The 17,517-nt window shown below is 42.8% G+C and overlaps 1 protein-coding gene and 1 pseudogene across 1 annotated transcript; one reads left to right on the top strand and one right to left on the bottom strand.

Moving 5' to 3' along the window:
- Positions 1 to 5,452: 5,452 nt before the first annotated feature.
- EXO5 (exonuclease 5) lies at positions 5,453 to 11,471 on the bottom strand. The gene is made up of 3 exons (XM_072771723.1): positions 11,313 to 11,471; positions 10,592 to 10,764; positions 5,453 to 6,990 (listed from the first exon to the last, which is right to left on the bottom strand). Exon 3 carries the CDS (start codon positions 6,977 to 6,979, stop codon positions 5,849 to 5,851), a length of 1,131 nt encoding a protein of 376 aa, XP_072627824.1. The 5' UTR covers positions 6,980 to 6,990; positions 10,592 to 10,764; positions 11,313 to 11,471; the 3' UTR covers positions 5,453 to 5,848.
- Positions 11,472 to 11,751: 280 nt separating this feature from the next.
- On the top strand, positions 11,752 to 15,542 carry LOC140602358 (adenylyl cyclase-associated protein 1-like; annotated as a pseudogene).
- Positions 15,543 to 17,517: the final 1,975 nt, after the last annotated feature.

Here is a 17,517-nt window from a genome sequence, read left to right on the forward strand (position 1 = left end):
TTTTTTTCCATTGTGGTTTTGATTTGCATTTCCCTGATGATTAGTGATGTTGAGGATCTATTCATGTACTTGTTGACCTGAGTTTGGAAGTATTCCTTCCTCTTTAATTTTTTGGAATATCTTGAAAAGAAGTACTAACTTGTCTTTAAATGATAGATTTCACCTATGAAGCTATCTGATCGTAGACTTTTTTGTGTGGAGGGGTTAAAAATACCGATTCAATTTCATCAGTTGTATTAGTCTATTCACATTTCTATTTCTTCATCAATCAGTTTTAGAAAGCTGTATGTTCCTAGGAACTTATCCAGTTCTTCTAGGTTTTCCAATTTGTTGGCATATAATTGTTCTTGGTAGTTTCTTATGATCCTTTATATTTCTGTACTGTCAGTTGTAATTTCTTTTTCATTTCTGGTTTTACTTGGGTCCTCTTTTTTTTTTTTTCTTGATGAGTGTGCCTAGAGGTTTACCAATTATGTTTATCTTTTCAAGGAATCAGCTTTTCATTTCATTGATCTTTGCCATTTTTTAAATCTCCATTTCATTTATTTCTGTCCTTCTGTCCTTTGTTATACTAACTTGGGGCTTTGTTTATTCTTCTTTTTCTAGTTCCTTTAGGTGTAGTTATTTACTTTGGATTTTTCTTGTTTCTTGAGGTCACCCTGTATCAACATGAACTTCCCTCTTAGAATTGCTTTTTGCTACATACTATAGATTTAGGAATGCAGAGTGTCCATTTTCATTTGTCTTAATTTTTATTTCCTTTTTGATTTATTCATTGACTCATTACTTGTTTAGCAGCAGGCGTTTAGTCTCCAAGTGTTTGTGTTATTTCCAGTTTTTTCTTGTAATTGGTGTCTGGTTTGATATTATATTAGTTGCAAAAGATACTTGATAAGATTTCAATCTTCTTGAATTTATTATCTTGTGACCTAACCTGTGATGTATCATAGGGAATGTTCCCTTGAAAAGAATGTGTATTCTGCAGTTTTGAGATGAAGTGTTCTGTATGTACCTATTAAATCCATCTGGTCTAATGTGTTATTTAAAGCCAGTGTTTCCTTATTGATTTTCTGTCTAGATGATCTATCCATTGAGGTAAGTGGGCTGTTAAAGTTCCATATTATTATTGTATTATTAGTTTCATTTTTATAGGCTCTCCCTCCTATATGGCCTATGCAATGAATGTGAAGACCTGCACTCTAAAAATCTTGATACATTCTTCACTTTTTCATAGGTCCCGATGTGTGAAAAGATTATTATGATCATCTAAGCTTTTTAAAAGATTTTATTTATTTATTCATGGGGGGTACACAGAGAAAGGGGGCAGAGACACAGGCAGAGGGAGAAGCAGGCTACCTACAGGGAGCCTGATGTGGGACTCGATCCCAGGATCCTGGGATCAGAACCTAAGCCAAAGATAGATGCTCAACCACTGAGCCACCCAGGTGCCCCATGATCATCTAAGTTTTGGCCAAAGCTCCTGAAACTCCTCTGCAATGCACTTTCTGATGAATGTGAAGACTTGAGTCTAACTGAAGGCCTTTCCACAACTACCACATATGTGGACTCTGATGTACATGAAGAAAGATTTGCATTTTGGCTGAAGCTCTTACCATGCACAACACATTTGTTGGGTTCCTCTCTCACCTGCACTCTGACGGATGTGAAGTCTTGAGTTATCACTAAAACCTTTACCTCTCTTCACACATTTAGAGGCCCTTTCTCCTATGTAATCTCTCCAAAGAACTTGAAGACCTGAATTCTACCTGAGGCTCTTGTCACATTCACCATACCTGTAGGGTTTCTAACCATATGGATTCTCTGTTGAATATGAACATTTGAGTTAGCACATAAACTTTTCTGCATTCCTCACATTTAAATGGTTTTTTCCTCTTTTCAGGACATGAAGAATTATATTACAACTGAAGCCTTTACCATATATATATATCACATTTACAGTTTCTCCCGTGTGAATTTTTTCTTTATAGCAAAGATCCATCTCTGTTTGAATCCCCACTATGTCAATCAAACTTACAAGGTTTCTGTATGGTCTTTCTGATGAGCTCGATACTCAGGCTGAAGCATCTACCATACTTGCTATGTTTGGGGGTGGACATGAAAAATAAAATCACTGGACAAAATATTTCAATGGCTACTTGAATAGAAGAGAAGAGTGGAAACTGGAAGTGCTGGAATCTCAGTTAACTAGACTCCTGGGTAAAAGAAGTCTTAGAATGTAAAGATGGAAAACAAAAAGAGTGAAATATGAAAGAGAAGATAATAGATGTAGAAGGCAGGTCAAGGAAATTTTACATATAACAGGCACACCAGAAGAGAACAGAGGAATACTAAGCAAAGAAATACTTTCTAAGTTGAAGCAGTTGAAGGAAAGCACAAAATTTTCAGTACTAAAAGAAAATGACAGAGTATAAAATAATGAGAAAAAGTAGGGAGATGCAGGAGGTATATATAATAGAAATATATGTAACAGTTTGCAGAAAGAGAAAAATAAAAACAGAGAATAACCTACACAGAAAAGCAATAGTTGAAAACATTTTAAAGAGAATACTTTCTTCCTTACATCTTAGTACATTTCTATAATGAACATGTATTATTTAACCAGAAAAATCTACCATCGAGGCAATTAAAAGACATGCAATAAACTGGCTTTTAAGAATCATTTTAAAAGATTAAAATCTTCATTCATAATGTGCAGTAAATATAAGCAGTCAACTCTCTCTCTCTTTTTTTAAGATTTATTTATTTATTTATTCAGAGAGAGAGAGAGGCAGAGACACAGACAGAGGGAGAAGCAGGCTCCCCGCAGGAAGCCCAACAGGGGACCCGATCCTGGGTCTCCAGGATCACACCCTGGGCTGCAGGCAGCGCTAAACCGCTGCACCACCAGGGCTGCCCTCAACTTTTTTTTTTTTTTTTTTTTAAGATTTTACTTACTTATTCATGAGAGACAGAGAGAAAGGCAGAGACACAGACAGAGGGAGAAACAGGCTCCCTGTGGGGAGCCCAACGCAGACTCGATCCCAGCATGATGGGATCACACCCCAAGCCAAAGGCAGACGCTCAACCACTGAGCCACCCAAGCATCCCTAAGCAGTCAATTCTTAAAGGAAATACAAATTACCAATAAATAGCACTCAGCTTCCCAGCTTATCTGAATAGTGGAAACGGTGGTGCAAATTTAGAAAGTGTATCCAACATAATGCCCTTTTCATATTTCGGCCTTATGCTGAATATGTATGGGTGACTGGAACTTGGGCAGCTGTTTTTGGACTATGAAGTAGGAAGATAACCTGTTGATGCTAGAGGAACAAGAGAGAAGGAACCTGGGTCCCTGACACTATGGAGTGCCACCTCAGACCTAGACTAACTATATATAGGTTCTTTGTCATAAAATAATTTCTATTTTGTTTCACCAGTATTGTTTTTAGCAAATTCTACTATAAACAGTTGAATCTAGTCCTAATTAAAGTATTCAATCCATTCTCTGGCCCAGGAAGCATTTTTTTTTTTTAAATCAAGGAAGAGCTTTTTTATGATGTCTCTTCATTTATTCACTCACTGAGCAAATATAGAAGAGCTCCATAATTTAGAGTTTAGATACCTCTCCCTCTCTCTCTCTTTTATGAATAAATAAATAAAATCTTTCTTAAAAAATAAGGATTTGAGAGCTCAGGGTATTACTGAATTACAGAACGATTGAATTCTGACAATATCACTATCTGAAACCAACTGATTTTTTTTCCCTCTTTTTAAAGATTTTTTTAATGAGAGACACACAGAAAGAGGCAGAGACATAGGCAGAGGGAGAAGCAGGCTCCCTGTGGGGAACCTGATGCAGGACTCAATCCCAGGACCCTGGGATCATGACCTGAGCCAAGGGCAGACACCACAATGAGCCACCCAGATGCCCCTCTTTTCAAGCTTTTAGTATAACGGAGATGATGCCAATAGAACCCCAAGCAAGTTGTTTTCTTGAAGACTGTTAACACTATTTATCCTATAAAGTCCAATTTATTTACTATGCCCCCAATTGGATTCCAAACTTCCTACGCCTAGAATAAGATATAGAATAGGAGGTTTAACAACAGCAAAAAATACTTTGCAGTATAATGGTTAAGAGCATAAGCACTGCATTTCAGACATATCTAGGCTAGTCTACCACTTTCAAACTGTAGGATCTTGGGCAAATTTTATAACCCTTCAAAACCTTGATTCCCTTATCGGAGATAATAATGGATATATAGATTTAATCATATAAGTACTTAGTACAGTGCCTGGCACATAATACTCATTCAGTAAATGAGAATTATCATTACAAGATTCCCACTATCCATAAGAAAAGTTTCTATGTAGCTCAGAACACCTCCAAAGATAATCTTTTTTTAAGATTTTATTTATTTGTGAGAGACACACAGAGAGAGGCAGAGACACAAGCAGAGGGAGAAGCAGGCTCCCTGTGGGGAGCCTGATATGGGACTCGATCCCAGGACCCCAGGATCACAACCCGAGCCAAAGGCAGACGCTCAACCACTGAGCCACCCAGGTGCCTCCCTCCAGAAGTAATCTACTGTAACTCCAAAAATGTTCAACTTTTACCAGCTCATGTAGACATGGAGTCACATTAACAATATTCATCATGGTTCTGATGTTCTTCTAGTTCATACAGAAACCTCTACCCTTACAAACTCTTCTCCCCCTCCATCTACTTATGCAAATTCTCTAGTAGTATCTGCATAAACAAGCTTTTTTCCTTCTGGATGATATCCAAATCATTTTCCACTAGCCTCTTTGGCAATGTTTGCAGTAAGGGCTCCACCACCTTCTAAAATACGCTGAGATTCCTCTCCACCATCCTTACATTTTTCTTAAAATGTTTTTATTTTTGTTGGTTCTCCCTTTATTAAAAGGGCACTGTACTGTATGCAACTTCAGGGGGCTTGTTTTTTTCACTTAGTATTGTGCTAAGATTCACCCACGTTGTTGCTGTGGCTCATTTCTTTTAGCTGCTGTACATCATCCACACGCTTCTGATAAGCCCTTGGATAGTTTCTAGGTTCTGGTTTTACTACTGTAAAACTACTACAGAGTGTATTCTTGTTCCTATTTCCTGTTGTATGTATGTAAGAGCTTCTCTTGGCATATCCTGAGGTGTGGTATTATAAGGTGTAAATGTTACATGTTACTTTGTGTATTATATTTTTTATATCTAATGTTTTCATTTTTTTATGGTCTTCTACTCCTGCTTCATTTTCACTTATTTCTTTGAGCATATTTATCATGCCTATTTTAAATTCTCAGTCTGCTCATTCCACTAATTCTGCTCCAGAAATACATTTATGTACTAAAGGCATAGAATAACATACACACAACTATTTATAGTGGTCATCTTTGAAAGATTGAGATTATGAAAAAACAAAAAACAAAACATCAGTTCAACTGACCTGGACAGCATTTCATTTTATTTTATTATATAAAATGCAGAAAGCTTTGACTAAGAAAAAAAAAATAGGGAAGAGACTTAATAGAAATTTTAGAATCTTCTTAGGAAAGCAATGATGGCTAAAGGATACCTTTTGTTCCAGTCATGATGAGCAACTGTCTTCTTGGCAATTCACACACAGTTCCAGAGACCATATAATCCCAGATTCCTCCCACTCACTCCTGAATCTTGGTCATGATTTTAGTCATCAGAGTTTGAGGAAATATAAAAAGATCCAAAATAAGAACACTCTCCGTGAGAGCCAAGCTCAAAGACTGGCCCTCTTTTATTCTGCTGAGTATATTAGGAGCAGGAAGGATCAAAGTTCCTGAAGGCATATCCTTCTGTTCATTTCACTTTTTTGGCCTGGGGCTCTAGAATGGAGCTGGGCATCCCACCGCCCTTCCTCCACTCACAGATATCTGCATAGCTGCATGTCCGGCACTTCCAAGCCTCCTCTACATCAATCCCTTGAGGCTCTCGGTGGCCCATCCAGTAGGCCATATAGTGCTGCACTTTGCTTTTCACCTCCTGCTCTTCAAAGTCCACAATCTCTGTACCCAGCACAGTGGTAGTCTCTTGGTGGATATATTCAATCTTCAGGATATCAAGAAGTGGGAGGTCAGACAGTGTTAGAGACAAGAAAACTAGCTCCATAAGGTCACCCAAGGACTTCACAGAGAAGCCCCCTTGCCGGGCTTGCCTCAGCACTGAAGGTCCCAGTGGCTTATCTGGACATATTTTTGTGTGGTGGATTAGGCTAGCACTGGTCACTTTCCCTTGAACCATGGCATCAAAGATATATTTGTATAGGCTGACTTGAAAACGGTCTTTTTTTTTCTGGGCTTCCAGAGGGAGCATAGGGTGCCTGCGTGTCTTAAGTTCAGCCAGTTCCAGTTCTCCCTTGGCTGTATAGCGCAGCTCATCAATTACTCCAACAAGCAGCACACCCTCCACTTCTCCAAACACTGGAAACTCTCTGATGCGTCCTTGTGACTGCAAGATAGGAATCATTGATAATATATTCAGAAACTTCACTGCCCAAGCATCTTCTTTAGTAGTGATGGGGATAGTCACAAGATCATGAACTTCTAGTTCTCTAGCTAGGTGGATGCTGGCACCGGTATCCAAAACAGCTGCCTTCTCGGGAGCCAAGAAACCAGGAAGCTCCTTCCCATATACCATTTGCTGTTCACACCAGTCCTGAGTAGACAGGTCAGTGACATACAAGTATTTAAGGTGGAATCGCTCCATAGGTGATGAGACATCCAATCTTCTTTTCCACTTTGGTAAGCTTATGAGCTTGTCATCCTTCCCAGGGAGTTCAGAAGAAGGGCCAGGCTTGCTCAGTGAAGCACTTGACTCTTGAGTATCTTCCAGGTCCAGATACTCTAGAAACTCTGAGTCACTCAAGTCTGAGAACCCTGAGGCCTCTGCTGACACCTCTTCTGCCGACACCTCTTCCCCAGTCTCTGCCATGGCACAAGGCACTGCGTATGTTAAAAAAAAAATGTATTATCCATATAAAAATTTTTTCCAAAGCACTGTCAGATTCTAATAAGATTAAAAGAATCGTAACTATTTACATTCTTTAAAGAAGCCTATCTATTTACAACCAATTAGTAGTGTAACAGAGTTGCCTTGGCCTCAATTTCTTCATTTAAAAGGAGATTTGAGGTTTGCCTTTTCTGCTTCAATATTCTACTACTTGGGGGCATTTTACATTATTTTGAGTATAGATTTTTGTAAATGTTGGAGCAATGTTGGTAAAACCATGTCTACTTTGTTTCCTTTGACACAAAGTCCTTGACTAGGAAAATAAAAGTCAATTACAAAATTTTCCTTGAGAAAAATCAGCTCCACAATGACTGTTTTTAATTTAAGTATAGCTCTCAGGAACATAGTATGGCAAAATTCAAAGACTAACTATAGATAAGTAGATCGGCTCACACACAAATTAATGGCATGATGTAATGAGAGAGGATGTTCACAGCAACATGAATAAATCAGCTGCTTTTTATATTTAAGCTCTATTAAGGAAATGGCAAGGAGGAAAAGCTTAGTGGATTCTGCTCTACCCTTAACTGATTTTATAAATTACCCTCCAAACATTACTGAAATTGGTGTTTCCCAGCAGGTTTATTTTTTCATTCCACAAGAAATTAGCTTGCGAAGGAAAATATCTGTCAATAAGCACTATAAAATACCACTGTATTTGCTATAATAGTGAATATTTTAATGTGCAGTTATTGAGTGCTGGACACCAAGCCAAGTGCTTCCCATCCAATATCTCACTACTCTACTGTGGGACAGGTACTCTTTCTGAAATTTTTACTACAAAAAATTTCACACATACAGAGAAATAGAACAATGAACATCTATATACATACCACCTAAATAAATGACAGTTGACATGTTGCTGTATTTGCATCTTTCACGTGTGTATTTTTTTTGTGTGGCTATTTTAAAGTAAATTATAGATATCATAACATTTGAGATACAAATGCTTCAGCATACATTTCCAGATAAAGACATTCTCCTACATTAATTATAATACTGTTATTACATCTAACAAAATTAATAATTACCTAATATTCCCATCCATATTCAAATTTTCCCAAATCCCCTAAAATGTCTTAGGCAGCTTTTCTTTAAACCAGGAAATAAAGACCACACATCATGTTTGATCTGTTTTGTCTCTCAAATATCTTTAATCCTAAGAAACTAGGCAAATTATCTTGTAAAGATATACTTAAGCCTTCTTCCTAACCTGACATATCTAACCTAGCATAGAGACAAAATGAAACAAAATGAAGTATGACCAGTCTATCAGTATTTAACTTTGGGTGCCAGGAAAATAATCTGACACAGAATTCAAACTGATTGAGGTAACTAGGAGCCAAGTTTCCTCTTTGCTAATCTAATAAGTAATGAATAAACTGAATGCGCCAACTCCCATATTAAAAGCTTAAGAAATGATACCATGAAAATGGCATTAACATTAGTTATGGTTGTACTTAACTCATTTTTAAATAATCTAAATGTCCCTAATGAAAAAAAACAGAGGTGTTATTTGCAATGAACAAAAGTAACAGAATGAGAAGACCTTTGCTTATATCCTATAAAGTCACTGCTTTATAGGGTACTTCAATAGTAAGAAAACACAGAAGCTGCACATGTGTACAAGTGTTTTAAATTATAAATGTGCCTTAGATAATGACAGTTTTATTTTTTTTTTTTAATTTTTTTTATTTTTTTTTTTTATTTATGATAGTCACAGAGAGAGAGAGAGAGAGAGGCAGAGACACAGGCAGAGGGAGAAGCAGGCTCCATGCACCGGGAGCCCGACGTGGGATTCAATCCCGGGTCTCCAGGATCGCGCCCTGGGCCAAAGGCAGGCGCCAAACCGCTGCGCCACCCAGGGATCCCAATAATGACAGTTTTAAAATGAGTAATGTTATTTGGATTATGAAGTCCCTGAAAATTGGAGAGAATCTTTACCCTCTGTCAAGAAACTGAAGCTAAATGGTAATTAAAATGTACGTTTGAAAAAAAAAAAAACAAAAACACTTGGAGTGTTCCCCTCCTCAAGGGGAAGGGCACTAAATCCAAAGCAACTGACCTTGAAAACATTTCATTTCAAATATTTAGACCTGGACTGGCCAATATGTAGTCCCTAGCCCCATGTGGCTACTTAAATTAACTAAAATGAAATAAAATTTAAAACTCAATTTCTCTGTTGCATTATGCACATTTCAAGTGCTTTTAACAGCTACATGTAGCAAGTGGGTCCCACATCATAAGTCAAAAATACAGAACATTTCCCTGATCACAGAAAGTGCTACTGGACAGTACTGATTTAGATTATTTCATGTATAAGTATTAACTCCCAAAGAGAGAGTAAGCTCCTGAAAGGTATGGACTTTGTACTTGTTTTTACATACTGAAAATAGGGTAGCCCTGAACAGGTTAAGTGAAATGTTTTGTACAGAAGACACAAAAAGGGGGCCTTCTGTGTGGAATTATTCATCTAAAGGAAGAAAACAATACACTGGGGATGGACAATTTAGACTGAGATGCGTTGCCTGCACTTTCCTATGCAGAAAAAAATCCAGACAAGAGCATGATGCAGTGCATTGTGTCTCTAAATGCAGTTTATATCCTTCGGACATGAGGTGATTTTACATGGTACAAAGGTCAACATTGTTAGATGTATCTCAGAATATAAAGCTATTAGAGTTTCCATTAAATGCACAATTTCATAGAGAGTGTTTCTTAGAACAAGTTGGGTTTTTAAATAAATGAAAATAAAAGGGATCCCTGGGTGGCGCAGCGGTTTAGCGCCTGCCTTTGGCCCAGGGCGCGATCCTGGAGACCAAGGATCGAATCCCACGTCGGGCTCCCGGTGCATGGAGCCTGCTTCTCCCTCTGCCTATGTCTCTGCCTCTCTCTCTCTCTCTGTGTGACTATCATAAATAAATAAATAAAAAATAAAAAAAAATTAAAAAAAAAATAAAAAAGCTAAAATATGAAAATAACGATACAGGTAGTACATAGGAACGGCAACAATTATTAGGTGGTAAGTGAATGAAATGAAATGTGTGGGAAATACCAGCGATACCAGTGTCAAGAGTCTGGGGGTCCAATGGATCTAGATTATAAATCTTAACCTGCCTAGGTCAGTGGTATTTAGTAGAATTCTACTTGCCTCATGAGTACTCTGGGCAAGTTTTTCCTTTTCCTGAAGATACTGACACTTAAGAGTACTCCCTTCCAAAGGTACTCAGCTACCCAACATAATAACGCATTATATACATGCTACCATTCAACCAATGTGGATCTCCTTCCCCTTCCCAAGGAAGAGATGGGACACTCTATTCCCCCTGACAAATGAGATTAAGCTTCAGGAGAAAGGAAACCTAATTCCCTGGGACTTGGCTGATTCTTCTGCTCAACAGAAGTGCAGAATGCTACAATGACACAGCTAGGGGAGGAGGAAGGAGCTCTGAAAAACCAGGTCTGCACTAAAGAATCCAGATTAGCAACTCTGCACCGTGTTGTCCAGAACGGGGACTTTTGGTCCTTTCTCACCTGATCAGTCCATCACATTGCAGCATTCCCTTCTCTCTGATTCATAGGGCAGAGGCTGTTGCCCGTCCCAAATGCTAGGTAATAATGCTTGGCCTGCTCCTGGGTCAAATTCTTCATGACTTCTTCGTTTTCCCCACACCCCGGATGCAGTTACTTAATCCAATCTTTGCTCCCTGCAAGCAAAAAAGTCAAGAATAACCGAAGTCCCCCAGGAGCTCCAAGATCAGGTCCCTCTTACAGCCTCAAACCTCAGCCCAAGTGCTCAGCAGAGACCTCAGGTGAGAGGCTTTACTTCTCTAAAGGGTTCCTGCTGCCTGTGGGACTGCCACGACCTTCACCCTCAAGATCCTGACCTGTTGGGTGCAGCCCGGACTTGTCGGCTCCGCGAGCGCTTGCCTTGAGCCAAGACCTTTCCAGACGCCCCAAACCTCTGTCGCCCCAGGAAGTCCCTAGGGGCCTGCCCTAAAGTTTACTGGGCACCCCCTACAACGTCCTGTAGGAGCGGGAGACAGCAAGGGGTCGTCGGCCTCGGGAAGGGGTCCCAGTGGACCTCCGCGAAAGGTCCAGAACCCAAAGGAGCCTGGCCTGCGAAGGCAGACGCGACCCGCTCCCTCCCGGGGACCCGCTCCCGCCCGGGGCCGCGGCAACAGTGCCGACACTCCCCTGCGCTCCGCACCGCAGCCCCTCAGCTCCCCACCCCCACTCGCGGCCTTGCCCTAACCTTGGCTGCTCCTCCGAGCCCCGGGCTCCACCTGGCTCCGCCGCGGCCTCGGGACCGCTCCCGGACTCTGCCCGGGCAGACCCCGCGCCGCTGCAGCAGAAGAGCCCCGCGCGCCACGGCCCGCCCCGCCCCGCCCCGCCGGGGGAGGACGCCCAGAATGCCCAGAGGCCGCCCGGGCCCGCCCCCTCCCAGAGTCCTCCGCGGCGCCGCCTGGTCCTCGCGATTCCTCGGCCGAAGCGGACTCCCTCTCGCGGCGGGGCGGGGCGAGGAGACGGGGCGGGGTCGGCTCGGGGCTGGGCAGGATGGGGCGGGAGTGGGCGGGGCGAGATGGGGCGGTGGGCGGGGCGACGGTCCCTGCGCGCCGCTAGCCGTGCGTGTGGCTTCAGTCGGGCCGGAAGCGCGCTGCGGCCTGACCCGGAAGCTGTCCCCGCGGCGGGGCTCCCGGCCGCCGCCGAGCGTCTCCCGTGTCCCCGTGCCCCGGCCGCTGTCCGTTCAGTGCCGCGGCCTTGGCTTCGCCTCCCCGGGGCCCCGCGCCGCCTCTGCTCCTCGCGCCCGCCCTCCCGGCTGAGAACACCCAGGAACTCCCTTTGCAAAGATGCTGGCGCCCGTCTTTTAACCGTTATAACACAGCTCTAGTCTGACATAGAAAATAAAGGTAGGGATCCCTGGGTGGCGCAGCGGTTTGGCGCCTGCCTTTGGCCCAGGGCGCGATCCTGGAGACCCGGGATCGAATCCCACGTCGGGCTCCCAGTGCATGGAGCCTGCTTCTCCCTCTGCCTGTGTCTCTGCCTCTCTCTCTCTCTCTCTCTCTCTCTCTGTGACTATCATAAATAAATAAAAATTAAAAAAAAATAGAAAAAAAAAGAAAATAAAGGTAAATTTAAGTATTGAAAAGATATGTCATCGTTAGATCAAAAACAGAGAAGTGGCAAGCCCCTTCCAAATACCCTCCCGTGCCCCCTTCCTGAGCAAACCACCAGCCTGACCTTGCCCAGTCTCTTCCTTGCATTTCTTTTTGTTTTTCCTTTTCTTTTTTTTTATTTTTTCTTGCATTTCTTGACAGTTTTATCACGTATGGGAGACTTGATTTACGGTCAAGGTGCCATCGCATAGTAACGGAGAAAAATGGTCTTTTCAGTGAAGGCTCTGTGATGATAGGGTATCCTTATGAAAAAAAGTATATGAAATGAAACCTGAAACCTCTTACTTCTTCACGAAAATCAATTCCAGGAGTATTAAAGTCCTAAATGTGAAAAGCTAAACTATAAAGCTTTTGGAATATGATACCGTGAGCTATTGTTTGGACTTCAAAAAAGGCAAAGATTTCTTTTTTATTTATTTAATTTTTAATTTATTTTTTATTGGTGTTCAATTTGCCAACATATAGAATAACACCCAGTGCTCATCCCATCAAGTAAGGCAAAGATTTCTTTAAAAATAAAATAGAAAATACTGTATTTGTACTGACACCATAGTCTTACACACCGGTCCCAGAATAATATAAAATTACAACCTCATGTTGTCAGTCTTTGATTTTAAAAATCCTGTGAGTTAAGACCTATCTCTATATTTGGTAAATTCAGCCAAAAAGTCAAGTGTTCATCCAAGAAGGCATAAATTGTGTGTAGTATTCCCTGATGACGTGACTCAGATTTAATCTGAGAGGATAGGTAGGAGCTAACTGAACAAAGAAATTAGGCAGAGGGGCACCTGGGTGGCTCAGCGGTTGAACGTCTGCCTTTGGCTCAGGGTGTGATCCTGGGGTCCTTGGATCGAGTTCCGCGTCGGGCTCCCTGCATGGAGCCTGCTTCTTCTCCCTCTGCCTGTGTCTCTGCCCCTCTCTCTGTGTCTCTATGAATAAATAAACAAAATCTTTTTTTTAACTTGTTTTTAAAAAAGAAACTAGACAGAAAGAAGAAAAGTAGCACAATTGAAGACCAGAAACCATGCAATAGTATGGAATATTTATAAGACTATAAGATCTTTATGACTGGAGCAAAATATGCTTGAGGGGAAGTTTGGGAGCCACTGCCAGAAAAATAAGTAATGCTCTGTGCCAAGTGTTCTGTATTAAGAAGAATACAAAAAAAAAAAGAAGAATACAGAAGGTGAAGTTTATCTTCAAGTTATGAGAACCCATTGAGGGGTTTTAAGCAATGTGATTCAATTAATTAGATTAAGTTTGATTAAATACGTGTTTTGGAATGATCACTCTAGCAACAGTGGAGAGGGTAGAGACATGAGTCCAACTCCAGGGGTGAGGCGGAGCTCTGAGCAGGTGGCACATTATGGCCGACATGCAAAAGCTGGTGGAAAGATTGGAGAGGGCAGTGGGCCGCCTGGAGGCAGTATCCCATGCCTCTGACATGCACTGTGGGTATGGAGACAGCGCCCCAAAAGCAGGAGCAGCTCCATATGTGCAAGCCTTTGACTTACCGCTTGCCAGTCCTGGAGCAGAGTACCTGAAGATCAGTGAAGAGGTTGGAGGAGATGGTGTAGTAACATGCGGAGGTGGTCCACATGGGTCTGAAGTTGGAGCAAGCTCTCTTGTTTGCAGCCTCTCAGTGCCAGCAGCCAGCAGGCAGTAAGCTTTCTGACTTGTTGGCACCCATCTCAGAGCAGATCCAAGAAGTGATAACCTTCCAGAGGATGAACAGAAGCAGCAAGTTGTTCAATCACCTGTCAGCTGTCAGCGATAGTATCCAGGCCCTGGGTTGGGTGACTGTGGCTCCCAAGCCTGGTCCCTGTGTGAAAGAAAGGAACAATGTTGCCATGTTTTATACAGATTGAGTCCTCAAGGAGACAGATGTTGATAAGAAGCACGGGGACTGGGTCAAAGCTTACTTGAGTATATGGACTGAGCTACAGGCTTACATTGAGTTCTATACCACTGGACTGGCCTAGACCAAAACAGAGTCTGTGGCAGAACTTGGTGGATTGCCATCTGGACCCTCTGCTGGATTAGGTCCTCTTCCTCCCTCCAGCAGCGCCCCCGCACCCCACAGCCACCTGTTCAGGCTCAGATGGGCCTGCTTCCCAGCACTGTTGCATAAATTAACCAGGGGAAGAGCATCACACATGCCCTGAAACATGTATCTGATGACGTGAAGACTCACAAGAACCCCGCCCTGAAGGCCCAGAGTGGTCCAGTACGAAGCGACCCCAAGCCATTCTCTGCACCTAAACCAGGAGTCAGCCCATCCCCTAAGCCAACCACTCAGAAGGATCTGGCTGTACCTGAACTGGAGGGCAAGAAGTGGAGAGTGAGAAATCGGGAGCATGTTTCTAACCTAGTGATTGATGATGACACAGAGCTGAAACAGGTGGCTTACATATCCAAGTGTGTCAACATGACATTGCAAATCAAGGACAAAATTAAGTCAATTACAGTAGGTAACTGTAAGAAACTCGGTCTGGTGTTCAATGATATGGTGGGCATCATGAAGGTAACCAATTGCAGGGATGTCAAAGTTCAAGTAGTGGGTAAAGTGCCAACGATTTCCATCAGCAAAACAGATGGCTGACACGTTTACCTGAGCAAGAATTCCCTGGATTGCAAGATAGTGTCAAATCTTTGTTTTAAAGATTTTATTTGAGAAAAGTAGAGAGGGACAGAGTGCACAAGCGCAGGAGGGTGGGCAGATGGAGAAGCAGTCTCCCTGCTGCAGGGAGCTTGATGCAGAGCTCAATCCCAGGACCCTGGGACCATGACCCCAGCTGAAGGCAGATGCTTAACTGACCGAGCCACCCAGACAGCTCAGTGCCAAATCTTCTGAGATGATTGTCTTTAATCCTACAGAAGGCAGTGACTTTAATGAATTCCCAGTCCCTGAGCAGTTCAAGATCCTATGGAATGGGCAGAAATTGCTGGATAAGCAAAGTGCCACTGGGTTCTTTGCCCTCCCCCTCACACCATGGGATAAGTCTGTATCAGGACAGTTCTTTTCTAGATTTCCTTTCAGCTCTTAAACTGCTTCTCTTGGGCAGCCCCGGTGGCGCAGCGGTTTAGCGCCGCCTGCAGCCCAGGGCGTGATCCTGGAGACCCTGGATCGAGTCCCACGTAATAAAAATCTTTAAAAAAATGATTAAAAAAATAAATAAGGGATCCCTGGGTGGCGCAGCGATTTAGCGCCTGCCTTTGGCCTAGGGCGTGATCCTGGAGACCCGGGATCGAATCTCACGTCAGGCTTCAGGTGCATGGAGCCTGCTTCTCCCTCTGCCTGTGTCTCTGCCTCTCTGTGTGTGTGTGTGTGTGTGACTATCATAAATAAATTAAAATTATAAATAAATAAATAAATAAATAAATAAATAAACAAACAAACTGTTTCTCTGCTCTGAGAAGCCCAGCTACCTGCCTTCGCTGAAATATACCTCAGGCTGAGATTTGGGGCAGGAGAGCAGGTCAGCTGATCTTCTGTAGGAAGGTACGGCTTTTCCCTATCACCCCAACCACACCCCCAGTCCATTCTTAGGGAACCGCACACCAGGACTGTGTGTTTTAGCTTTCAGCCTTTGGGGGTTATTTGACCAACAGTCTTTCGGGAAGAATAAAGCAGTCCCCAGGGATTAACAGATCAATCAGAATGTTCACACAACTTCACCTTTTTCTTTTTAATATTTTATTCATGAAAGAGAGAGAGAGAAGAGAGAGAGGCAAAGAGACAGGCAGAGGGAGAAGCAGGCTCCATGCAAGGAGCCCGACGTGGGACTCGACCCTGGGTGCCAGGATCACGCTCTGGGCTGAAGGCAGGTGCTAAAACACTGAGCCACCCAGGGACCCCCCAGTTCATCTTTTTCTAACACTGAGCATGAAGGTAGCAGAGGCTGGTGTGATTCTAGGCTGTTCTTCTAACCAAACTAATTTTTTCACTGCTGACCAGTGAGGCAGGGGTTGCACTGGACCAAAGGCTGAAGCTTGGCCATCTAGCATTCCAAGCAACATGGTTTCCTCTAAACATTCGTTTTATTCTGCATTCCACCCTGGGTGGGCCTGAACCTGAGAGTGCAGGTTCTCCTGTATCAGCTGCTGGCAGTGCCCTGCACCCAGGCCAGTTAAAGGAGTCTTGGCCCCTTCCTTTCACTGGGGTGGGTCCCTGCCCAGCACCTTCCTATAGAGACAACTTAGACAAGAAAAGAAAAGGAAAACCCACCATTCCGAGGAGGAATCTGGAATTCCTTCCTCCTTCCATGCTAGATGCCTCTCCACCTTCACTGCCTCCTTTGCCCTGTCATGCTCAACTGCTTTTGGTTTCTGTCCGGGCACCTGATCAAAGGACTAAAGTCTCCACTGCAGCCTGGTCTTGGGTCTTTTTTTTTTTTAATTTTTATTTATTTATGATAGTAACAGAGAGAGAGAGAGAGAGGCAGAGACACAGGCAGAGGGAGAAGCAGGCTCCATGCACCGGGAGCCCGACGTGGGATTCGATCCCGGGTCTCCAGGATCGCGCCCTGGGCCAAAGGCAGGCGCCAAACTGCTGCGCCACCCAGGGTTCCCGTGGTCTTGGGTCTTATGTAAGAATCTCGCACAGCACTGCTGATGTAAATTACAGTTTTTCTCTCTAGGACACTTACCAAAATATGCAACTTTTTTAGTGGGAGGAGATTGTCCCGTAACCTCTACCCATTTTCTGAGGCCTGTGGAAATAAATCTTTAGGTACTTAAAGTTATACAGGAAATAGAATCAGATTAATGCCAAACTTGGAAAAAAAAGATGAGTCTGTATTATAGAAAAACCACTGGAACCCTAATGAAGACGTTAGAACGTGCTAACAGCCTAACAAAAGAGCTGACAATGGAATGAAGAGGAAGATAGTGAAGAGATCCAAATAGATCATATAGGATTTAGTGATTGAAGGTGGTGATGGACGAGAAGTGGGGAAAGTTTAAACTGGAGAATTGGATGGAGGGTGGTACCACTGTATTGAGGGTACAGATTTTATTGAAAAGATTGAGTTTTGGACAACCTTTTTCTAAAATTTATTCATGAGGGACAGAGAGAGAAAGAGGCAGAGGGAGAAGCAGGCTCCCCCAAATGAGCCCAATGTGGGACTCGATCCCGGACCCTGGGATCATGCCCTGAGCTGAAGGCAGACACTCAACCGCTGAACCACCCAGGCGACCTGAGTTTTAGACAAATTTGAGGTGACAATGGGATATCCAAATGGAGATATTCAGTTGGATGTTGAGTATGTTCTGGAGCTCAAG

This window comes from Canis lupus, chromosome 13 (genome assembly GCF_048164855.1).
Source record: "Canis lupus baileyi chromosome 13, mCanLup2.hap1, whole genome shotgun sequence".
In the NCBI taxonomy this organism is placed as follows: domain Eukaryota; kingdom Metazoa; phylum Chordata; class Mammalia; order Carnivora; family Canidae; genus Canis; species Canis lupus.

Coding starts and splice junctions, on each gene's coding strand:
- EXO5 (XM_072771723.1), bottom strand. CDS start 6,979: ATGGCAGAGACTGGGGAAGAGGTGTCGGCAGAAGAGGTGTCAGCAGAG.